Genomic DNA, 25,700 nt, shown 5'->3' on the forward strand with positions numbered 1-25,700 from the left:
TGTAGCTGTGTTGTTTGGAGTGTAGTACTTCCACGCTCGCACGTAAGAATACAAAAAGCACAAATGAAATTCATGTGTTTCACTTATCTACAGTGCTGAACCCCCAAATCCAGGAGACAATTCAATTCACCAAAATAAAACGAAGCGATGATGAAACAGGACAGAGAACCGATGGTTTGGGGCGACCGCCCTCACTAAGGTGTGTCGGGACACTTGGTAGACTTGATGCAGGGTGTTTTTATTTTCATGTTCTACAGCATAACATTGTGTACACAATGGAGTTAGTATGATTGTGGGAGAAACAGTGCCTCCATTTTTCTCTCCTGCCCAGGCCATGGCACCAGTATGTAGGCCTGGGCTGTCTCTGAAAGCACCTTCATGCTAAGGCCATATTTGTGCCACTGTCTGGACCAAGATGTTCTCAGTACGACAACACAGGGCAGGCCCCCATCCTTGAACAAATCCCAGAGTTCCTCATTGATCTATGAGGAGATGGACAAGTTTGAGAACTCTAACGATTATCCTTTTGAGGATAAGGCCCAAATAAGGGCTTGAGATTAGCTTATTTTTAACAAATCTTATTATTAAACATTTGATGACACAAAACATGTCCTCTAAAATTAGCTGCCTGGAGCTGTTGACACATAAAACATCTAGACTTGCCAGCACCTGTAAATGATCTGAACTACTGTAGGGACTTGTTCTGGGACAAAAACCTGACAGGATCTGATGGGCTGCCAGATTTTTGCACACAGAAATGGAGGATGTGGTCCAAATGCAAACATGAAGCACCATAGTGAAAACAACCGTGGGAAATGCACTGAGCCAAATCCAGCTGCTGAGGTCTGGACCCACAAAAAAAAAAACAAACTCAACAAGTGTTGCTTTTCCAGGAGCCTTGCAGTGCGCTCCTATACACACACATACAGAGAAATGCCACAGGCCATAAAGGTGTATAACTCCTTGGGAGAAACCAGAGTAGTGCTCAGAAGAGGGAGCAGAGCACCTTCAGTGGCAAACCTTCACCTGGGGCTTCTTCATGTTCACACATACAAACGTGCGGGATCACTCACATGGGTGCAAACACACTGAGATGTCAATCAAACTAATTGCAAGTGGGCCTGTGTGACAGTGGGAGAGAACTGGAAATAAGATAAAGGATTTAATAAACTGTGGTTTTCAACCGTTAAGCAGCACTAGCAGCGGGGAGTGTGGCATGAAGGAGCCCCAGGCAGGAGTGTGTGGGTCACACTCACTGAAAAAAAGCATAACAAGCGGCGCTTGGGGTGAAAGTCATGCCTTGGCTCCCTCCTACAATTACAAAAGCCAGAAACATTTGCTTCAGCAGAACATGAAAACAAAATTCATAAACAATATATATATATCTGTATCTATATCTATATATAAGAACAGCCAAATTAACATCTTATTTTGAATGTAAATGTAAATGTTTCCTGTGGATATATAGATTTGTCTTTTCTTAAACAGTAACTTCACGTAATACAGTGGCAAGTCCGTTTTGAGATGATATTTCTTACTGAAACATCGATACAATGGCATAGGAGAAGCTCAATGATTTTTTTCAAGAGTGACTTTAAGGTTATGCCGAAATTAAAAACAACAAAAGCCTGACAGGTTGAATGATATATCATTTCTTCACAATGTCTTGGTGGAAGATGCATTGACCAGTAAATGGTCATAAACATGGAGCTTAGACAAAATCCAAGAACTACATACATACATGAAAAGGTTAAAGAAAAAAAAAAAAAACAGATCAGCAAGCAGAACAGAGGTACGTTCAGGTGTGGAAGTACTGAATATTAAAATGTCTGAGAATGTGAGTTTATCAGCTGGTGTTGGTCTTGACTCTGGTCTAAAATGATTTCAGGTGTGTGTGTGTGTGTGTGTGTGTGTGTGAGGGTGTGTGTGTGTGTGTGTGTGTGTGTGCGTGTGACAGAAACTCCCATAAAGACTTTAATTTCCATTCAAAAAAATGAAAAGTTATTTTCACCAATCTTACGCTTTTCTTGTAGATAAAGTTGGCTTACAAGTGGCTTACAAGACTCTTATGAGAGAGTCGAGCCAAAGCTTAGCTTACATGATACAAAATTAATGAAAGGTGCACTGCACGTTAAACAACAAAGGAGTGACCTAATCAAGGGCTAGCAACTTTTTACACCCTTCTCCAAAGCTAAACCATGGTTCAAACAGCCACACATGCTACTCTGCTTTTTTTTGCCACTACTTCGCCTAATAAACAGTTAACTTAGAAACTGAGAGGGCTAGTGGAAGATAACCAAAGACATTTTCAACTCTTTAAATGTAGCCATAGGTGTTAAGAAAGGTACCAAGTGCTCTGTTACACATACAGTACAGTGCAGGGTTTTCAGCCCTCCTCCTTGGTTACCAGGTCATCAAAATGCACCTCTGTAGTAAACACAAAGTTATTTTTGTTCCCTTCGGGAGGTGTAAAAGTTGGCAGAGGAGCAGGGCAATCTGTCTCTCTGGATGCGATGAAAGATGTTTATCGTTATATGGCCTTTCACACTGGTGGCGTCATGCTTTCAGTGCTTTCAGGAAGGTCATTTTAACACACTTTCTTTAGCAGGTGATAGGTAAACACTCTTGGTTTCACCAAAAAAAAAGTGGACCCCCCCCCCCCCACCCCAAAAACAACAGTAAACATGGCACCTTAAAAAGAACCAAAAACATAAAAAACAAGACAGAGAAGGTTTTGGTTGCAAAGTTGTCATGTGTAATGAACGAGAAGCTATTGAGATAGTGCTGTTTACAGTATATCCCCAAGTTTTAGCTGCTGGTTTTTGCTTTCTTTAGAATCACATCCCTGATAAAACAAAGAGAATGAATCAACTGGATAAAAAAGTGACATAAAAAATAGTTCCTGTCTTCTGTGTTATGATTGTGTGGAAATACTCGTGTTTGTGTGGGAATGCTGTTGCGGTTTCATGTGATAAATCACTGGCATGGTCCATCTGCTTTCCCTGACTGTAAATGTTTTTTTTTTTTTGCATTCATCATTCACTGTGTGTGTCTCTCTTCTTCTTTTTCTCTCTAGCTGTCAGCCTGCTGTTCCCACCTCTGCTGTACATTCCCTTGGGAGTGAGGGACAGGTGAGAGACTGGGATAGGCTGTGATGTCGGCGGTAACAAAAAAAAAAAAACATCTCAAAAAGTCCAGAGATAAAACGAGAGATATGCAGTTGAAGGAAAAACAAAAAACAGCGGGCTATACTCCCATGTCTTATCAGAACGTTCTTCAAAAACTGCAGCAAAGAGGCCCATTCTTCTTTCAGATAAAAAAGACGCCTTTTTCTCTTTTGACGAAACACACAAAAAAGCTTTTTTTCTGGGCCTGTTCTTTAACTAGACTCTCTATTTAAAAACCAGAGCTTTACAAAACATAGAAAGATGCAACACTGAACCCAACATAAAAAAAACGACAGAAATCTTTAGATCTACTTCTTCTGTACACTATTTAGCTGCACTGGGGCTTCCCAAAAGTGGGAATGTAGGGAATGGCGAGGCAGTTCTGGGAATTTTGGACGGCAATTTAAAATGCGACTCCACCGTCCTTTGGTTGTTTCCACAGCTGGAAGGATTCAGTGGAGCTGAGGTGAGAACAGGGGCGGAGCCAGAGTTCAACGGACAGTTGCGATTTTGAGCTGAAGAAATCCAAATGCATGCAAAATGACCCCCCTTCCCACTTTCTCTGGAAAAAGGCAGCAGTGCCTGTTGGTGTGGTGTGCCGTTGCATTGGCGGATCACGTCAGTCGGTGAATCTCTGACAGGCCTTTTTCCAGCGGCAGGCAGTGCACCACATGTCACGGTTCTCCATCCCGTACACCTTACGGCACTTCTTTCCCTCGCCACGCACCTTCCGACTGAGGAGAGGAGATATGAAATATAACACAAGACAAGTTACAGTATGACAGTGAGTGAGGGCTCTGGTGCTAAATTGGATCGTTCATTAATTGTTTATTTGTGTGAACAGATGTTAGTGCCTGTGAGAAATATCAAACATCATCACTTTAAGCATGACCACATATGAACATATGTTCTTTCTAACTGCAGCTGAACAACCTTGAATAGAGAATAATGCACCTTCAGTTTTTATTAGCATTGCTCTGCCTAGTCCAAGTCCTACGTGTTCATTTGTGTCCAGAAAAGCACAAATCATTCAATTTAAAAACAGCTTGGTTTGGTATTGAAGTGGATTAAGCAAATGAGAGGTTGAACTGAGCTGATTAATCATGATTTCTTTTTATTTAAGAGTCTTTAGGGTGATTTGTATTTTTTGTCTTTTACCAAATAAGCTGTTTCTTACTAAATCTAAACAGGGATTCATATTAAGATGTTCCAGTACCTGAGAGCTGTGGTGGCTCTGGGAGGGGATGAGAGGACAGCAATGGTCTGGGAGCGCTGTTCACCAAATCCCTGGCTCTTACTGGGAGACAGCTGCAGACAGCAAATAAATGTGGGGATCGTGAGAACCCAAAAGAACGATATATATATATATATATATGATCTTGGATGTGTATTAAAAGTTTTCTCACCGTGTTCCCGGTAAAAGTGACAGGCGGTGATTGCCAGGAGATGCTGAAGCTGGAGCTGTTGGTTGGAGTGAAGCTGGTGGAGGCCGAGCCGGCCGAGTTACTGCTGCTGGACGGGATGGACACTGGAGCTGTGGCCTGAAGGCAAAAGGTAAAAATGGCATTATTTCCTGCTCCTACACAGGAGCAAAAGGAACAAAGTATCTGGGACAAACCTTATTTCTGCTATATCAACAGATCGACCTGATTTTTGAGCCTTTTTATGTGCTTTTAACTTCTGGTCTTACAGTGATTTTTTGTTAAATAGTTAAGTAGCAAGTGACTACAGTGACATTAGTTTTTGCTTGTTGTGTAGTGTTTGCAAACACTGACACATGATGAACATAATAAGGAGCCTGATGTGACAGTAGTAGTGTGTGAGTGAATTTGTATATTTGTGTGCATCTAGGTTCTATTGCCTTGTTTGAGCTTCCTGCACACATTCACCTGATAGGCGTGGTCCGTGTGGATGAGGTAGAGAGCACTGGGCGCAGAGCGGCTGAGCGGAGTGGTGCCACCCGCATGAGGCTCCTTGGTGTCAGATGGCTGAGGGGGTCTGTGGGAGTCGGACGGCTGACTGAGAGGAGGGAGGGAAGAGGGGGGAGGAGGAGGGGGAGACACGACGGAGGGCGACACAGGGGACAGGCTGCTGAGCCCGTCGGCCACTGAGTCTGTGTTGAGCTTGATCTCTGTGTAGTAAAAATCCTCCTCGCCGTCACTGCAGTCGGAGTCACAGTTGCGCCTGAAAACAAATAGAAGACGGAGATAGTATGGGGTGATGGACGAAGAACAAGTCAGAAAGAACAACCATATAGAGGAAAATAAAAAGACGTTTCTCTATTAACAACTTTCAACTGTCACATCCCCTCCCAGCACCCAGCTCAGGAAGGGCTACAGTGGCGATAATCCATCATCCAATGGCTTGCTGATTTGACAAGTGGAAGAGGCAAGGGTTTATTTGAAGGTTTGTGGTGTGTGTGTGTGTGTGTGTGTGTGTGTGTGTGTTTGTGCTGCTCTCTTACCCCAAGTGGATGGTACGGATGTGTCTCTGGATGCCAGCAGCAGTACTCAGTACCTTGCCACAGTTCTTCCACAGGCACTTGAACATCACCTTCATGGAGTTCTGCAGGAAACATACAACAGGCAGTCAGAAAAAAAAAGGAACTCACAAATGTTTCCTTGTTGACAGAGGAAAAAAAGAACATCTGTTTTAAGGCCAGCGTTTCTTATCTAGTATAACATCAGCATCTGGTTAATCCTCTCTTTAAAACAACATTCCTTCATTTTTCCTACCTTTGAGGATGTGACCTTTCTTATCTGCCACCATCATGAATGACACTACAAGTATGAAGTCCCTGAGCTGTTGATTGAACTCATCTGCGATTTACAGCAGGAGAGATACATGTGGTATTTCTGTCCAGGGTGGGCCAACTATACAAATCATTCCAAGTTAAACAGTTTTTAAAGAGATTTACTGTGGCAGCATCAACAGAACAGTGAAGTTATTATTTCACTCATATGTTAATGTCCAGCTGATGAATTTTTTTTAGCCTCTAAAAATAGAGAAAAGACTCACATTGTCTATAAAAGCTAGCAGGTGTATCAATGTCATTTTTTCTTTGGGAAAAATGTAAATCTGAGCAAGAGCATTTCTTAAGAAATAAATCCTCATGTGAATATGTATAGTGGAGTGGGGTGGATTTATGTGTTTAATTGTTACTTCAGCATCTTTCCATGGAGCTCTTTTAAACACATTTGTCCAGAGGCTGAGCAAGACCAGATAGCTAACCCTTTCTCTGGTCTTTTATCCAACATGATATGTGACTCGATGACAGCTTTGAACTCTAATGAAAGATTCTTACAGTAGATTATTTTACCATAGATTACTCTTCACAATTGAAAATGGTTTTTAAACTGTAAGGATTAAAAATCTTGCAGCCTAAGAGAAAATGACTACAGATTTTTTTTTGAGGCAGAGCCTGTTACACATTTTACCACTGTCAGTTGATGGTAAAGTTTGAGGTTTATTGATCAAAAGAGGATGAAAATGATGACATGTAGCTGTTTTCTTACATTTAGTTGTTTTGGTGTGGCCGGAGTAATTTTCATGTTCTCAGATTGTAATAATAAACGATTCTTCCTCCATTTTTATGGCTATTTTTCAATAAGAGAAATGCCTTTCATTTACCAAGGTTCATTTTCAGCATAAAGAGCAGGACATTTTAATTTAGACGTGGTCTACAATACTCACCTTGCGCTTGCGTGGGATGGGCTCATCGAAGAGCAGGCTACTGTCGTCCTGTTCGTCCAGGCTGGGGTCCTCAGGCCCTGCAGGGCCGGGCCCAACACCGCCCACACTGGGCACACGGAAGGGCTTGAAGCTGTCAGCAGAGAGTGGAGGGGAAGGTGTGGAGGGGTTAGACTGGTCACTGGGAGCAGACCAGCTCCAGTATCCTCCTGAAGAACTGTTGCTAGATGGGGTGAAGGGCCCCACTGAGCCACTGTCCTTCCACGAACCACTTAGACCCTCTGAGAAGGTGGAGTTGGACAGAGAAGGCATGGATGGGGCGGGAATAGAGGGGAGGTCAAGAGGAAGAGAAGAAGACAGCGCACGAGATTAATTCTAACATTAAATCCAACTTCTTTAGATACAACCACAGTGAAATGTGTGGGTGTTCCTCTGTCGATGACAGGAGATCAAGACATTCAATTAAGTTCTGACAGTTTTCTTGCACTTCACACAATAGCGCCTCCCAGCACTGCCGTCGACTGCAGTTCAAGAAAAGAAAGAAAGGTTATTTTCCTGCTCTATGATTCCGACACTTCCAAGGTCTTAGATCAAAGAAACATTTCTTTTGAATATCAGCTACAAAAATGGGTTTCAGTTTGTGAAGATGGAAGACAAGGGTGTCTGTGTATGAGTAAGTGTGTGTGACAGAATGACTAAACCAAACACAGAGTTAAGAGCATTTACATGGGGGGGTTCTCTCTCCTTTTAGACTTTACTTTTGCACAGTGTTTTACATTGTAAAAGAAGATGTGTCTCACCAACAATAAGATGATAAAGCTGATATGAGTTTTGTGCAGAAAAGCAAGTATTATGATTGAATGAATTATGTTATGTAAGGTAAGAAAAATACCTTTAGATAATATTTAGATGTAATTCCTTTAAACTATCTAATATATATATATACACTTTATAAAATATATAAATATTTGAAAAATGTCAACTAAGACACTAAGTTGAGTTGGAGCTTTGAAAACATACTGCACTAATGCAAGTAAATACTGCATGACTGCCAAAATGTGGATGTGTTGTGGCATCTGTATGATTACATTAAGAAAACTGTGCAGCTGGTAAATAAAATCCATTTTCTGCATGTGTGCATGATGTATGTGATGTACATTTAACATCTGACTGCATGTGTGTGGCTGTGATAACACGTGCATGATGGTTAGAGGGTTGGCTGCGTGTCTGTTTGGTTAAATGGACAGCTGGTTGGTTGCACAGACTAAGTGGCTGCACGTCATTGCGTTCGGGGGACTTTGGATTTCTGCCACTGTGTCATTTGGCAGAGATACAGACTCATTGTGTTTTTCTGTGGATTTGCAGAACTGATTGATGAGAGAATGCTGAAGCACAGCAGGTGGCAGTAATTTTATCAACCTAAGCCTCCACATGTAGACAAATATAACAGCCATGAGGAAATAAAGTCAGCGTGCTGAAGAACATACAAATGACTTGAATCAGGCTGAGCTACTTTTTATTCTCACTTTTTAAAATTTCTGCTTCATTTGAGCAATAAAGAGAGAATAATCCATTATAGCCAAAAATTAGTTTAAATCTGAGAAGTTAAAATATATCCCTACTTAATCAGTTACTTAGTGGATGACATGCTCACCGCTCAGTTTTACTGGTGGACTCCTGACAAGCGGGCTGGTGGACAGACTGGTCAGCACCATGGCAGCTGTCACCTTGTCCATGTCCACTTCATCTTCTGACCGCCTGTGATAAAGAAAAAAGTCAACAACTTTATTGAACATCTTCTGATCCCACTACATAGACAAAGACTATAACATCATTCTTGATATCTAAATTGAAAAAGTCATGTATCAACACATGTAGTGTAATGCAAAAATGTCTATTGCAGCTCAAACACAGTAAATATGTGTCTCCACTTACTGCAACATCAGATGCTAATACATTTAAGTTTAAGCTTTTGCTTTTTTTTTGGTCCCTTATAGGAGACTGATGCAATCTGAAGACAAAAATCAACAGCCAGCAGTGAAAATTCTGTACAATACACACGTTAACAAATGCATATCCACATAATCCACACACAACACACATATTTGGCTCTTCTAACTGGCATGCAGAAAACGTGCACTGGGAGACAGCCATCTTAATCCTTTCACATGTATTCCTCAGTGAAAGGCAATCCCTGTGATCAAAGCGATGGCACTGCTTTATTACTGACAGTATACCTATGGCACATGCTCACTATTAATGCAACAAGTCTGTGTGTGTGTGCGTGTTGTCCCAGAACGAGTAAGACTTTGATGGTGTGTGGGAGCCAGGCGATCAAAGTCGATTCTATTGCAATGATGAAACCTCCTGCTGCCTTGGAAAAACATGACATCAGCCATCAGCAAGAGTTCAAACAGCAGGTTATACTGCATCTTAATTGGTATACAGCCAGCACAGACAACAAGCTGTTGAAATAAACAACCCGTCTCTTACCTTCCCTGTAGTTGTCAAACAACAAACAAATGCCCACTTAGTGCTGAGATGTAAATTGATGCAACACTTATTCTTCTTTATCAGCACTTTTGTACATGTAACACTCATCTGCTGTACTGGTTACACTAGACACACTGTATGTTTTTTTTTTTTTTTCTTATCTGATCACAGCTGTGTCCAATAGAGAAACTAGTGGATTTCATGGTAAGTACACATTTTTGTTGTCCATTGACTGAATATGACTAATAAATGGACATGGCAGAGAAACTGTCTCAAACAAAACAAAATGAAACCTGTTTGGATTTAATCTAAATGCACTGTAAGTACATTCAACAGCAAATGTTGGCTATAAATCAAACGAAACCAGAAAAAAAGGAATTTCATTACCAAGGAGAGACTGTCACAGCACTAGAGGCAGCCGCTGCTGCGACTGCTACCAGTACTGTATCTGTGTTTAGAGGCAGGAAAAAAAACACAACTAATGACAGAAGAAAAAACACTAAAAACACATGCAAAAGGTTTAAAGGCTCTAATGAAATGAATATCAGATGTCTAGTGTCATGTTGATGTTTCACCTCACTGTGAAGCATGACAGACATGGGAGACTGATGAAGATACAAGAGACATGTGATGACTTTCACTGAACCTTTCACTGAGGCAACAGCTTTCACTGCAACAGGACCCGACCCAGAGTTCAACCAAAACCAACAGTGGAGAGGCCTAAGAACAACAGTGTGAAACTTGTTGAGTGCTCCAGTCAAAGCCCAGACATGACCCCCAAAGTTTATTTTTAGAATGGCTTAAAGTTAAAGATACTCCCCATCCAAGTTGATTAAGTTTCAACAAATCTATAAAAAACAGAAAGTGCCAAGTTCCAGATGTGACAAACTCACACAGTTAAATTAAGATAATTTAGAGGGCACAAAATGATGACTAATTGCGGTTTAATGAAAACACTTTTTTGTGCAAAGGCAGTAAGAGAAAAAAGTCAAATTCTTTCTTGGGCCATTCTATTAATATAAGAAACATACTTCTAAAGGGTTATGTTTGAAATTTATTAGTTTTTCAAACTGAGAGAAAATGATCATTGTTGGACAATTCTGACAAAAATGTTTAGTTCTTAAAATACAAATACTGCGTTCATCAATTATCACAAACATAAAAAAAAAAAAGAGCTTTCTAGTGAATTCTGTTTAAGTATACATAAATATATAAGTATATTTTAAATGAATTGAAAACAATCAGCTAATTCAAGCTCAACAGTGGTAGCTAGAAATATTTTTAGAAAACAAGCAAAACACCTATTAGTATTCAGAGCCATTTAGCATACTAGGGGTATCAATATTAGTTTTGTGAGCACACCGGAATATTCACTTAGCACTGTAGTTTAAGTTATTGTGAGAAGTTAGATTTCAGTATGTCATTACCAATATTTTTCATCTGAATTAAGCCTTGCTAAATGATTGTGAGAGCTGTGAAAGTTTATTTACTTCACAGGCAAAACAGAAAACTGTTTTTCTATCTGCAAAGAGGAGCGTCAGCCAGCATAGAAAGACCCTTAGCCTCCATTAGCTGATGTCTTATTTATTACCCTTTCCCCTGTTGGATATGATGTCATTACAGTCTCCACATAAATCATGAAACAAAGCTGCACACAGCCGTGGAGGCTGTGTGTTACCCATAACCCCCCACCCTGTGCTGTCGTAAAATCACTTCCTGGTCACCTTGGGAGGCCATCATGTGACTGGAGATATTATCTGCATGGCAACAATGACAGACAATAATTACTTAGATCTTTGTCTATCTTGAAATATGAAAGAGTAAATCTCAGAAAAACACATTATGAGGACTAACAATTAAGATGTGATGTATGCGTATGAGAGGGAGACTGCAGGAAGGGGAATTTCCCAAATTGCATTTGTCATTAGGCAGTCTTATCAAACTTAGTTTCCGTCCAAGTGCTTATTAAGGCTATAATTAACCCATATTGAGAGCACGTGTGTGCGTGTGTTAGAGAAAGACAAGTTAAAACACATTACGTCTGTGACACAGGAGATGTGGTGGGCTGGTTAATGGATTGGTAAGTGAATTCTGATAAATGAATTTCATGCTTTTGTGTATGTGTGTGTGTGTGTGTATGTGCAACAGTGTGTGTTTGCGTGTTTGTGCTTTAATATTCTTACTTCACTAACTTGCAATAAAACATCTTGCGATATCTTACCCCTGAGGCTTCCTAAAAGGATCACAGACATACAGCTTCATCATCAGAAAACTAGAGAGAAAGTAAAGGGCTTGTTTAGTAATGCAGATCACATGAAATAAAGCCATGTAATTTTATCCTGCTCCTGGCTATTCATAAAAGGAAAATGATTACTGTGGATGCTGATAATGCCGCCTTTAAAGACTCCCACAGCTTTTCTTACATGACCTGAAAAAAGGCCACTAACTGTTTAATGTTTATACTGTTCAGCTCACATTAAGGTATAAATGATCTATATCTGGATTCACGAGGACTAATAATTAAGATGTGATGTTAACAGGGACTCTAGGTGGCTTTTCTATTTGAAAATAAAAATGTGTATCTCAGGTCACCTGACAAAACTGTCATCATGAGATAATATTTCATTTTAAAAGTACAAGAGGAATTATAATGTCTTTACAGTCTTTTTCTTCTTCCCTTAAAACATCGGCTCAGTTTAGGTTTTTAATTGAAGATAGAAAGACAATGTGGAATATATGACAAATAATATTTAAAAAACGGCTGCAACTAATGACTAGCCTACTTTCATTGTGAACTATTGGAATCTAAAAATCTCAGAAATCAGTGATTTAAATTACTTTGTGAATCTCAAACCAGACGTTTGGAAGTTTTTTCTGACCATCTTAAACAATTGATTAACAAACTGCTGCTGATTCATTTTCTTACAATTCCTTAATTGACATAGATTGTTTTAGCTCTAAAGATAATCCAGTTACCACCAGCACCTGTTTTCACTTATTGTGGCTAATTAGATCAGGTTGAGCCATTAACGTGTAACCTCTCCCACCTGAACAGGTGCAACAAAACTAATAAGAAGGTCATCAGATGTCAATCAAGCAGAGTCTGGCCCACACGGTTCTTGTATGAGGTCTAATCAGGCAAAGTAAGTCAAAACACCTGTGTGAGAGGACAGAGCATCTTTAAATTGCATCTGCATTATAGAGTTAATGTGGCTTATTGTGTTTCACATCACTTTTTATCTTTTTTAGGAAGTGACACACGCTCTTTACAGCTTGCAGGCTAACAAGAGCTGCTGACATGGGCCTGAGACCATTGTAAACTGAGCAGGTATTGAACAAGTATTCGGCAAAAAGCTGATTTTAGATATTTGTCCAAGAGCCAATTATCAATCATCATCAATAGCTCCTGGGTCTGGATTAAAGACAAAAAGGGATCAGGGGGTATTGATAAAATTATGAACAAGTGACACAAAGTACAAATCAATAAAGGTTACAGTAAAAGCATGACCGGGGCTGAGCAGGGACTGAAGGTATGGGGATACAAGGAAAACAACAGCTCCCTCTTCTGGGATTCTGATGAGTTTGGTGGGAGATACAACTGTTCACCAATCTGCCAACAGGTTACACATGGATGTGGGTGTGGAGTGAGCTAAAACCTGCTGCACCTCCCTGGAATGATGTGCCAGCTCGTTATTTTAGGAATCTATAGTGAATTCAACAAAAGAGACAGACAGTGTGTGTGTGTGTGTGTGTGTGTCTGAGGCTAAGTTGCCTCCAATGTGGGGGGACAGGCAGTTTTTAGTTTCAAGCAAAACACTGGGAAGGGAGAAGGACAATAACAGGGACTCATGTTACCCTGGCGAACTTAGTTTGACAGGTAGTCAGGAACCGTTGAAATGTGGACCTGGCTTTTGTTTTTCATCACATTTATAAGTTTAGTTTTAAGCCTTGGTCAGAAAAACAGGGTGCCATTATTTTCAAATTTGATAAATCACTAAATTATGAAGTAATACATGCCAGTGAGCAGCTCAGATCCCTTACATACCTACAAAATCACTTCTTTCACCTGAAATGTTCAACCTAAAAATGTAACAAAAAATGATAAAGCTAAAATGAAGCCCAGGGAATTTTAAGTAAAACTGCTGCACAAATGTTGCATTTGTGCATTGGCATGATCACAGAACAAGATTTGGCTGAAGACATACAACTCAAAAAATCCCTCTACTTAAAGCTAATGAGCAAAACTTCTCTCCAAAGTTACATAAACTGACTGTGGTCACATTCTTGACAAGTTCAGATAAAACACAGTTAATGTTTCACATGTAGCCACAGTACAATACACTAATTTGTAATCTTTTCTAACAACCTCCCTTCCCAGTATCTTTCACACTAAATGGGCCAAGGTCAGTCTTCATATCCCTTGTAGATTCTATGTCACCCAAAAACTATCAATCAGTTTTAATGAATGCTACTGAAAGGCGTGGTGGGTTACAGGAATTCCCCTGAAATAGAAGCCAGTGCTGCCCAGCGCACCGCTCACTCCTACACTCCTCTGTCCTCTCTCTCCTCTTACTCCCTTCACCCCTGCTGGAGCGACTTTAAACTCTCTCTGTAGGAGTAAGTGCAGCTGTGTATGCCTGTGTGCAAATGTGTGTTTGAATTGGCCTCTCTTTGCTGCTGAGCGGTGCGGGGAGGTCTCCTCGTTTATTACAGCCACTGGACTATGACGCCTATTTCCTCCTCAATAAGCTGCTATAAATCAGAAAACTCCTCCTCAGCCATGTGCTTATCTGATCTCTGTGTTTCTCCCTCTTCACACACACACAGATGATATAAAGACTACATAAAGAAGCTTCATATAACATGAGACTAATATGTATGAAGGGCAAAGCTTTTGACTGGCAGCTGTGTATGTAGGAACACACGGAGGAATTTTCTTTAACATGCATCATTCAGTCTCTAGAGATGACACAGATATATGATCCATTGTTGGAAAACAGACTTCCCCACAGCAGCAATTGTATAACACCTGAGATGTACACAAAGGGGCATTAGACATGAGGTGTGTATGTGCGAAGTTGAGGCCTACACCTATGGCACAACATGAGGGTGTATTTGAGGTTTGGACAGGTGCTGCCAGCAGCTGCAGGCGGGTGTTTGCTTTATTATGAAGCTGGTTCGACCATTCTTATGGTTTATAAGAACGGTCATTTTTATAGATGCAACTGAAGTTTTACAGCCCATAGAGAAGTTGTCCAAAGTAAATAAGTTTGCTTTTGGTGCTATCTGTTGGTTTTAATAACCAAATCCTTATATGTACACTGAGAACAACAAACCCGCTGCTTTATGCAGTGGCAACAGATGCCAGAACATGCATTGCTGGCCAATATGGTGACTTATACTGAGGTTCAAGTTTTAAAAACTTCAACAAAGCAAAAAAGACTCCCACACACATATGGTGAATTAATTGAAGAGCTACATTTCTGTCAAGCTAACCTTAAGTTGTTTCACACAGCAAATGACAGATCTGTATATAAATGCACACAACCATGCACTCACAGGAAAGTCAGTCAATCATTGTGGACAAGCAGTCAACAATCAGCAAAGAAGCTGGGAAAAACAACTCCTTTTGTGGAACTGATTTTCAGCCATGCTAGCTGCCAGGCATGGGATAGTAATCTAGACAGTCAGTTCTTCCACGACTAGTCTACACTGAAATATCTTGACAACTATGAGACAGATCGCCAGACAATTTTCACACTCCATTTATGGTCCCTGAGTGGTAAATTACAGTGACTAATGAGTTTAGTGATCCCCTGACATCAAAAGCAGAGTTGACATTTTTGGTTTGATTAGAATATCTCAACAACTATTAGATGGATTGCTATGAAATTTTGTGAACATGGAAACACCGCCCACTGTGCCAATGGACAGTCTCACAGAACTGTTGGCATGTCACCTTTTATCATCATATTCCTAGTTACAAGTAAAGGGAAATCATTTTTTCAGTACTTTTTCATTTTACTTACAAAGTGTAGTTTGTTACCACTTTCCAATTTACAACTAGTCTACAGGTTAAAATGTAAGATGAACTGTACTAAAATTAACCCATACATATATCTACACACACAAACACATAAAGGTTATTCAGTGTCTCTGCAGATCTGTTCTGGAAACCACACACAGATGTGCACTTGCACACTAACACACAAACTTATAATCAAAGGAGAAAGTCATCTTCCCATAGCCATAACAACACATGCACTGGTCTGACAACCAGCTCCTTGAAATAGGAGACACAGACATCGCTCCCTTGACACTGACTGGGCTTCAGCTATTAGTGCAGGATTGCCAAAACCTCCATCAGCTTCACTGTAATTTGAGCTTCACAATGAACTCTAGCCTGGATTCATGTTGCTCCGCTGCTGAAAAAAAAAAAAAAAAAAAAAAAAAAAAAAAATCACCCTCTTTTCTAAGAAACAGAAGAATACCCTCATTCAACAATTCCATATATCACATCAGAAACATAAACAGCATGATAATGAAAATCAATTGTCAGAAATACCAGGAGTAGGAGAGGTTATCTGTCAAAACCCTTCTTAACTTAACTTTATAATATATATATAATATATTAACTTTATAATAAAGAAAACGAACTGGCATCAATCCATCTGTGCACCACTGCTAATAATATTTTCACAAGCCCAGAAACTCCTACACACAGTCTACTATGTACTATACAGAGGATGATGTGCAGAATATAAAAGACTGCTCTAATCTATATGTGACCACATATAGATTAGAGCAATTGTTACCACACAGCGTCTAATTATCTGCATTTGTTAGCAGCTAATTAGCTGATTATGTATTATCATGTTTTTGTTGTCTCACACAAACACTAACACAAAAAGACACACTTGGGTAAAGGATACAGTGCTAAATAAAGACACATTTTTACACATGAGTAAGCAAGAGTACGTGCAGATGGAAACAGACACACACTGTTTGCTAGTTCCGTTTTTTTTTTTTTTTTTTTTTTTTTAAAAACACAAACACTTTTCGGTGAACGCCCTCTGGAAAAGCAAAACAGGGGAGTGGCATATTTTGGCTGCACATGGAGCATGTGTGTGTGTGTGTGTGTGTGTGTGTGCGTATTATTTCCTCATGTGAATACAGAAACTTACAGCTGTACAGTATTTACTCTGAAATATTTGCAGAGGAGCAGAGCATGTTTTTATCTGCATCCTTAAGGTTTTGCTTGACTCTCTGCCTGTAACGCACCGAGAGTGGCTGAGATGTGTTTCATGGATAAATAAGTCAACACAGTCCTGCTGACACACACACAGCCTCATCCATAGATTTTTATTAGTATACAAATCATTACAGTGTGAGTGTTTCGCAGTCTTTCCTCCTCACTGTTTTGGACTAAAGCACATCTTTAGAATCACAGAAAGCACTGGGAAAAAAAAAATCTGCCTCCTTCCTCTTTGTTGCTGTTCAGCCTGTTATCCATCTACACACACACACGCTCACTCAGAGGACACGACTTGCACCCATGCACACAAAATTGGAAATTAGATCATAAATGTAAGCAGAGACAGGTGCACAGGGGAAAAACAAATACTTACTGTACTGTTAGATGTAGTTATCTTCACAAACACAATGATAAATGCGGTGAAAAAAAAAGCCCCTGGGTTATTTTTGTTTCCATTTCTTACAGCACAAAATGGAACATTTTTATCATCGTCTGCACCAAACTACCTATTTGAGCTGCACTGAAACACTCAGAGGTGCTTGTTACTAAGTCTGGGTTTACTTATTATAAACATTTAAAGGATTTTCATGTGCCACACATGGGTGGGTGGTTTATAATTCACACAAGCACTCTCCATGTCAGATCATTTTTTTCATAACTGCTACAAAGCCTTGGCCTCCATTCGTCTTATTGCCATAAGATTTGATGGACATAATCAATACCTGACAATGTTTGAAAAAAGTTGCAGTGGTGAAAGTTTACACCACTCTACTGCACAAGAGAGGGGTTTTGTATTTTTTAGAGAAATGGATACTTCCCTCTGTGACGTAAAGGTATTGGCACTACATTAATGGGACAGTTTCCACTGTTTATCAGTTACCAGTTTCCACTTCTTCACTTTAAGAAATGAATAGATTACGATGTGTTAAACTGTTTAATCTATGACACTGTGTCAGTCTAGCGTAAATGAATAACCTTAAAATTTGAAAGTAAACAAAGGTGACCCAGATCATGTGTAGTAAAACGCCACCAAAACAGTGTTAACCCTCTGAGAGAAAGAAATGAGAGGAAAGGATCGTCTACTATCTTCAACATTTCACCTTTTAATATGCCTTTTGACTGATGATCACATTCCCTCTTATACCTGTAAGTACACTTGTTTACATAATGTATTCCCTAGCCCTTTACCTAAACCATCACATCAAGCCTTATCCTAATCTTAATCTGATACTTACCCTCAAACAGGTCTTTGCCAGGTCTGGCCAACAATGGTTTTGAGCAAAGTGCTGTCCACACAACAATAGAAAGACAAATACACTCACACTTGAGTAGGGCGTCCTATATTTGCACTATAAGTGCCTACATACATCCTACCCTCAACATAGGATAAACACAGAAACAACTCAAATATAAATAAATGCAGAGAGGTGTGGGCAGTTCGATAGATGAGGGAGAAATGTTTCCTCTCTCTTCAGCACTTAAAACAAGTTTTGTTTTACCAGAACACCTACAGTATTCGTGCAATACTGATTATGCTACTATGATTACTGCTTTATAACACCTGCAGTCATGAGCCCTGTTTTCAGTTAAGATACAGGCCCGTTTGTCTGTAACCTTTTTATGTTTTCATATAGTTTTTGCTATTTACCTCTTGTATGTTGATGATGCTGAACTAATCTCCTTGTGATTATTATCAATCAAATAAGCTGAAGTTAAAAGATATTGTGAGAGATGAACAACAAATCCTGCATTATCTCGTCTTTTATGGCCAGGCTGCCCAACACAAATGTAGCTCAGCAACTTTAAAAAAACAGAGATTTACATCTTTTTGTTTCTTGAACTTCTGCAGTCAGAAATCATGCAAACTGATGTCTGGTGGTGGACTTGGTAGTGGCTTTGCTGACAATGTAATTACCAAAGCAGCATCAACTTTGGGGCAACAGTGTCATAAAAATATCACTGTACAGCCACAGCTCGGTTCTAAAAAATAGATCTAGATATTTCCAAAGGTAACAGTGGGTGTAATAGGGGTAATCATGGAGATGCATTTAAAATGTATGATGACAGGGGACATGGCAGAAGAAACCAGGATAGTGATGGGCTTTCCCTGAATTGATGTTGTCGTACGCCCTAATGAGCAGAGGGAATACTCAGGATCTCACTGCTCCAAGCTACTCATTTGGCCATGTGTGTGTGTCTGTGCCTGCATGTACGTGCATATGGGTGTGTGAGCAAATGTATTACTTTCCATGAAATGTTTATGCTTCTGCCTGCAAGCACCTGCATGCACAAAGCCCTGAGCGTACACTGGAAAATGTGAATGAATATGAAAGTATATGTGACAGAGAAAGGCAGAGAGCGTGTGGAAGTGAGAGGTCGCCCACGAGGTGAACAAAGGCAGCCGCTACAAGAGTCACGATGCCCATTAGAGTAGCTGTATTCTCTCTCTACCCAACACCCCTTCCTTTCTTCCTCTCTCTTGCTCCTTGTGTCCCTTTACTCCTCCTCTCCTTTACTCATTTTTTTCCATCCACCACCTCCCTTTCTTTCTCATGTTGGATCAAAACCGTCCAAGTACAGAGCAGACTTGGAGGGAACAAAGGGAAGTGGCGCAAAGAATGAAGTATGTGAGTTCAGTATCAGAATTGGAGTGAATGAAAAGCCTGAGAGTCTCTCTGGGTTTCTCCTCTGCCCTTTCCCACTGGCTTGGTTTAGTATTATTTATTTTTTGTAACATAATGTGTGGACCCACAGGAAGGCCTAACTTGGAATAGTTTGAGAGTTAGAGAAGATCTACACCATTCTCATATAGGTTCATTAAATATGAAGGTACCACAAGAAGCTAAGCTTAGTACAAAAACTAACAGGGGGAGACAGCTATCCTGTATTGAAATCAACCAGCACCTTTAAATTCGCTAACATTCGCTAACATATTATATCGTGGCATAATATGCAATATCTTGTAGCTTGTTCAAAATAAAATAAAATATTTAAATGACTATTTCTTGGAATGGAGAAGTGAGTTCTTTGAGTCTTGTCACTGTTGCAGTGTTTCCTAAAATGTCAAACTATTGCACTGCTCTGCATGTATGACCTCATTAATGACATTAATTATAAAACGGTGTCACAGTTTACAGTTATGATGACTCTGCCTCTTTGCTAGTGTCATGCTTTGTTTACTACTTTATGTTGTGAGTGAATAGTTGGTGGAAAATGATCTTCTGGCTGAAGGCAGGTTCATCATCCAAAGATCCGAGGAACTTGCTCCTCCAGCTACCTGTCACCTCATCAGTGTATGTGTGTTTGGGTTCATTACAGTGGTTAGTGGCGAGTGCAGTCGTGGTAATGGGGGTCGTAAGAGCAGGACGAGCTAGCCCCAAGTGCTTCTTTTTCTCCACCTACCTTCGGGATATACACACACACACAACCTGCCAATAAGTGTCATAAACCACACAGAGAGAAACAGACAAGCACTGTTTTATCACTTCTAAGCTTGATTACAAACACCTTGGCTGTAACCACAGCAGACGCAGACAGACACCCACCCACACACACACACACACTCACACACACACCTCCAGCTCCTCAGCTCCCAAGAGAACAATATGCACACTGGAGGATGGGGCCTTTTTCCCAATTACGCCTCAAAAGAGGGGGTAGCTGTCTGTGTCAGCATGCATTTGTGTGTTTATTTTTGTATGTGTGTGTGTGGTTGTGTTTGCTGAAGGTGCTCATAAAAGCCCCAGAGATTGAGCTGATGGAGCGCATTATAAAAAGCCTATCAGCTGATCAAATTGCCTCATACAGCCCCCAGGCAAGACAAAGGATCAGCCCCTCACACATTTACCCAAAGGCCTTTTACTTAACACCCCTTCTTTTTATTCTCTCACCCTTTCCCATTCTTTCTTCCAGTTTATTCACTATTTGTGCAACTGTTAACCTTAACTTGCCTTTGGAAAGTTAACTGAGATGTCTATTTTTTCTGCAATTCCTTCTTGCCACCTGCAGATATACATTGTTCAATTGCAATCTTCAACCCACTGCAAAAGCCAATAGCAACTTAACAGCTGTTAGTGGTCAGATAATCAATACGTCACAAGTGTATCTAAATGATCCTTATGTTCAGTCAGGAAAATGTTGCTAAAGAAAAAAAAATGACAGAGACATAAGGGGGAAGTAAGAGAATGAAAAAGTAGCAGGTTGTGTTTTGGGGGAAGGTCTCCATCAGGCAAGCATCAGCTCTGATTAATTTACTGCTGTGTGCTATGAGGATGTGACACAGAGCGTGAAGAGACGGCCACGACAAAAAAATGAAAAGAGGGAGGTATAGAGACAAAACCACACAAAGATGCATCCATAGAAGGTAAATGTTCACATGTAAACACAAGCAAGTTCTCCATATTTTTTTCTTTTCTTACACAAAAAGAGGAGTGTAGCATAAGAATTATTTCTGAAACTCTGTATTTGTAACAAACTAACAACTGAAAATAAAACAGACAAAAAGCATTCAAACACTAACTTTCCTATATATAGAGTGTCACTGTCTTAGTTTTCATATATGTTCAAATCTAATACCTTTTTAAACACAGTGTCTCGTAAGTTAAGCTCCACCAGTTGAATAGCTTGGCAGCCTGTCTATACCCTGAAAGAAATGAGGGTATGCAAAATAAAAGACTTGGCATTACAATGCTTATTGCTGTAAAAATAACAAGCAATTCTTTCAGCTTGAATACTGTGGAAAACACTGCTAAAACAGGTTTAGCAATTTACCCACTGTTAACTGGGGGTGGGGGACAGAAAACTGTCATTTTGCAAGTGTCTGCAACGAAAATTACACCATTATTGTAAAAGAATCAAAATCGGTGTTGGGGCACTATAGAAAGAAGAAAAATGTGGCTACCTGCACAGATACCACATGTAAACACTTGACTACATGGCTTAAAAGAATACAGAGGCACAAGGATGCTGACAGAAACAGCAGGTATCATCGGAATTAGGTCCCATAGGTCACATAAACAAATACAGTTGCATTATTGATTAATCTTTATTGTGTAGGAAATCAGCATCAGCATTCTTCAAAGCACTGCCTGATGACGCCAACTTCAACCTACAAAAGGATTTTGTAAAGGTGCCTCCAATTACAAGCTGAAACAGAAAACAACAAAACAGGAAACTGCACAAAATAAACCCTTAAGATACATAAATATGTCTGGAGTCCAGAGTTGCACACCCACAACCTGTGCATGTGTGTGTGTGTATTTCTGCGTGGCCTTGTTATTCTAGACATGTGGGGAGCCAAAACCAGAAGCCCGCTAACAGTGTGAGGACTCGCCTTCCAAGGCTGGACCGAAAGCTGGTCCCCAAAGGAATTTAAAGGGATGTCTTAGTTTAAGGTTAGGGTCAGGGAGGTACTAGTTATGGTTAAAAACTCCAGGAAATAAATGAACATCAGTGTAAAGATGTCACCTACGTGACAAAAACAAAGATGTGTGTGGGCGTGTGTGCAGACGTGTCAGTAAGCCGCTCACGTCTGCAGTGCTAACGCTCCGTGCAGCCGCAGGCGAAGCAATGACCTGATGGACAGTTTCAGCCAGTTTAGCATGTGGGTCAGCCCTGTGTGTTTTTAGGTAAACAACACAAAACAAACCTGGATCCATAAATCACATGAAACACAACGGAGGGTTTCAAAATTCTGAGCATGTCTTGGTGCCAAAATTCACCACAGTTGTTTGTCAGAGAAAGCTTAGACAAACAACCTGTACTCGCCTCACTGTGGTCGACATTACTGACTTCATATGCTAGTGCAAGTTAGCCCCTGCTAACTATTCTACAGTGCCAGCACACAGCTCGGCAGTGGGCTAACATCCCTCTCTGTCAGTCAGAGGAAAAACACAGCCACATACACACAAAGCAAAGGCAGTGGAGAGAGGAGACAAAGGAAGAGAGGGAGGGCGAGCGTGTGGGAGGGTGGGAGAGACGGATCATGGGGGAACGAAGGGGGAAATGAGCGGGAAAACAGAGAAGGAGAAAGCAAAATAAAGTAGAGCAAGTCGGGGGAGGTGAAAGCAGGAGAAAGAAAGATGGAAGGGTGGAACCCCCCCCAGCTTTTATACAACCATGTGGGTAAAGAGTGGGGGGCGATGAAAGAGATGGAGGGAGTAAAAAAAAGAAAGAGGGGGAATGGACATTGAGAGGGAAAGTGTACTGTAACTGAGAAAAACAGAGACAAAAGGGGAGGAAACAGCAGGAGAGAAAGGAAAAGGGGAGATTTTTCTCTTTGTTTTAGTGATGATAAGACATTATCTCCTACAACCCCAAGGCAGACTCAACTCTGAGGAACATTTACCTCTAATCCAATATAATATATTACATTGGCCATCAACTCTAACTTTTTCCGAGTACTGCAGCACAGATGACAAAGAGCTACACATCTTTCTGAAAACGATCATCTTACAAGACTTCTCTGACATAGGTTACTACATGGACGTATTTGTGGCTGGGGTTGAGTAAATAACTATTTTACTGAACTCACCACTGCATGTGTAGATACATGTTAATGAATAATGCATGATCTGTTGAGGAATATAGCTTTGTAACATGGTTTTAGTGCATGTGTCTACATTTAATGTTTGCAGACCTAAACTCTCGAAATGCTTTTGTAAGTGTGTGTGTGTGTGTGTGTGTGTGTGTCTAATGGGGGTGTAATATTTCCCTCCATTAAGGCGGTGAGACTTAAAGGCCTGCAAGAGAAAAAATAAAAAGGGGATCTTTAAGAAATCGAGAGAAGTGCCTGGTAAACACATTCATTTTCAGCTCAAAGTGAGGTAATACTGCCAAAGCTAACACAATCCACATATAAATACACACTCAGGCACACATGCAAAAACACACACAAAGTTCTGCAGACGGCACTCTAGTTTGCCAGAGTCCCACCCCTTAAACTATTGCACACACAGTCCAGCTCACATGGGAGTCAACTTCAGCATGTGGTACCCAAATCAAAACAATAACAACCTCGTCTGCAGATGCTGGTAGCTCACGTGACCGAAGCCACTGGCTCCCTTTGTTTACAAGGAGGAATGGGAGAGAAGGAGGGAGAAGAGGACGGGCGGGGGTGACAAATTTGTAGTTAGAGCGAACTGCAGCCTTGTTGATATGAAGAGCTCTCTGATCATGGGTGTGGTGTGTGTTGAGAAAAACAGGAGACAGTCTGAACGACCTCTCTAAATGGGAATTGATGGGCCAAATGTACCAGCTGTCCCTTGAATACCAACACCAGCCTGTGTACATCTGCACATGCACATGAACGCGCGCGCGCACGCACACACACACATTATATCATCCCCAAAGCTAAGGGTGCCATTGCTGACTGTTCACCCATGTACAAGATGTTCTGTATAGTTACAAGCGACAACCTGAAGATAAGCAGAATCATGAAAAACTAATGGGTTTCATGTGTGTGTGTGTGTGTGTGTGCGCATGTACATGTGTGTGTAGTAACTGTGCCAGGTGAAGCCAGTGAGTCTAATGACAAATGTCTCTTAAGAACAATGGAAGGCAGAGAGAGAGAGAGAGAGAGAGACAAAGCAAGTGTGTATAGAGGAGAAAGAGAGAGAGGATATTACACAGAATCCATACAGAGAAGAAATAAAACAATCAATGCTTTGTCTTATTTGAGAGGTTGTGTATCAAGGGCCAATTGTGATTTGGTATGTCTGTGAAGCAGGTGGGGTCTACTATTAAAAGTTTAGCACCACAAAAGGAGGTTGTTATGCATTTCAAGGCCTTTAAATGATTTCTAAGGGAAAGTTAAATGACCCTAAGCAACAATAAGAAATACGCAGAAATGCCAACAACATAACTAATTGGATAGGTACCGCAGGGATAAAGAGACTGACTAAACATGAGAGAAACATTATTAAATTTAGAAGAGTTATGAAACAAACTATTGCTTCAGTGTAACTAAAGTCAACTCAGAGGCCTCGTGCATACAGTTTCAATTCAAAGAAAGATTAAAATAAAAATATCTGCCATCTCTGTTTCTCTTTTTGAGACTCCACTCTGTGTACATATGTCCAAATGCATGAGCTGAAAATATAGCAGATGATGGATTGTTTTAAATTTTTGGAAGTGCCCAGTGTCTTATTCACAAGTTCTGGCCGTAGTTTAAGGAGTCACCAAAGACTATAGAAGCTGCTTATTAGTTTATAAAGTAAAAGGATATTCTGCTGATGTCCTATTTGGAAACAAGTATGTCAATCGGCACCCACAGATGGCTTTTAGACTAACAAATGGCTAACTTTCAATTAACTTTATCACTCCCTCCTCCTAACATAAGGTATTTTTATTGAGGAAGGCATCTGTGGGATAGTTCTGACTAAATACCTAGCTTAGTTAACTGTGTACTGGATTTGGTGTTGAGTAGTATTGAGAGGATGACAACTGTTGAGATGCTGCATGCTGAATAGCATTTCTTTCTTCCTTGTTATTTCTATCATGTAGCATCTTTCCACAAAAAAAAAAAAAACAGTTGATCAACCAAATCTGTGCTGAAAGGTCTTCTGATGTTGCACTATCACCATTTGAAGTTTGTATAATTGCTGTTAGTGTGAAAAATGATCTTTTAGCTCACTTGGAGGTGAAATTACATGCCACCACGCTAAAGACATTATAGGGTCTCCAGTGGTGTGAAAGCCCTTTATACATCTGTTAGTCCAGAAGGTGGATGCATACTTCATGTGGGAAGAAACAGTAGTTTAGGCTTTTGATTCAATACAAAAGAAAGGACATAAAGGGACAGTCCATTCAACAGATGTGTTATACTGATTTTATTATGAATATAGAATGAATATACTTTGAAAGCCAACAATTAATCATTTGCTTTCAATATGTGTTCTTCTGATGCTAAAGAGCACTTTGAAGATTCAAGGTCAGTTCCCCACAGGACAGTGCTACGTCCTGTCCTACAGAGCTGCTAACTGGCAGGTAACTGGTGTCCTTTCGTGGTCAATGGCTTGATTGCCACTAAAACACTAAAACACTAAAAGCATCGATGGCATTGCAGGATTGTGGTGGTCAAAACATTGCTTGAGGGA

The 25,700-nt window shown here is 40.3% G+C and overlaps 1 protein-coding gene across 3 annotated transcripts in view; it reads right to left on the reverse strand.

Moving 5' to 3' along the window:
• Window positions 1–217: 217 nt before the first annotated feature.
• Window positions 218–25,700, reverse strand: part of znf704 (zinc finger protein 704) — a 39,807-nt gene continuing 14,324 nt past the window's right edge. For all 3 annotated transcript variants that reach the window (XM_026300693.1, XM_026300694.1, XM_026300692.1), the window contains 7 exons: window positions 8,512–8,615; window positions 6,861–7,138; window positions 5,632–5,732; window positions 5,057–5,351; window positions 4,574–4,708; window positions 4,384–4,475; window positions 218–3,901 (listed from right to left, as the gene is read on the reverse strand). In XM_026300693.1, coding sequence (XP_026156478.1) covers window positions 3,787–3,901; window positions 4,384–4,475; window positions 4,574–4,708; window positions 5,057–5,351; window positions 5,632–5,732; window positions 6,861–7,138; window positions 8,512–8,615 — 1,120 coding nt within the window. In that variant the 3' untranslated portion in view covers window positions 218–3,786. The remainder of the gene's footprint in view (window positions 3,902–4,383; window positions 4,476–4,573; window positions 4,709–5,056; window positions 5,352–5,631; window positions 5,733–6,860; window positions 7,139–8,511; window positions 8,616–25,700) is intronic.

The sequence above is a fragment of the Mastacembelus armatus genome, chromosome 11 (assembly GCF_900324485.2).
Source record: "Mastacembelus armatus chromosome 11, fMasArm1.2, whole genome shotgun sequence".
NCBI lineage: Eukaryota > Metazoa > Chordata > Actinopteri > Synbranchiformes > Mastacembelidae > Mastacembelus > Mastacembelus armatus.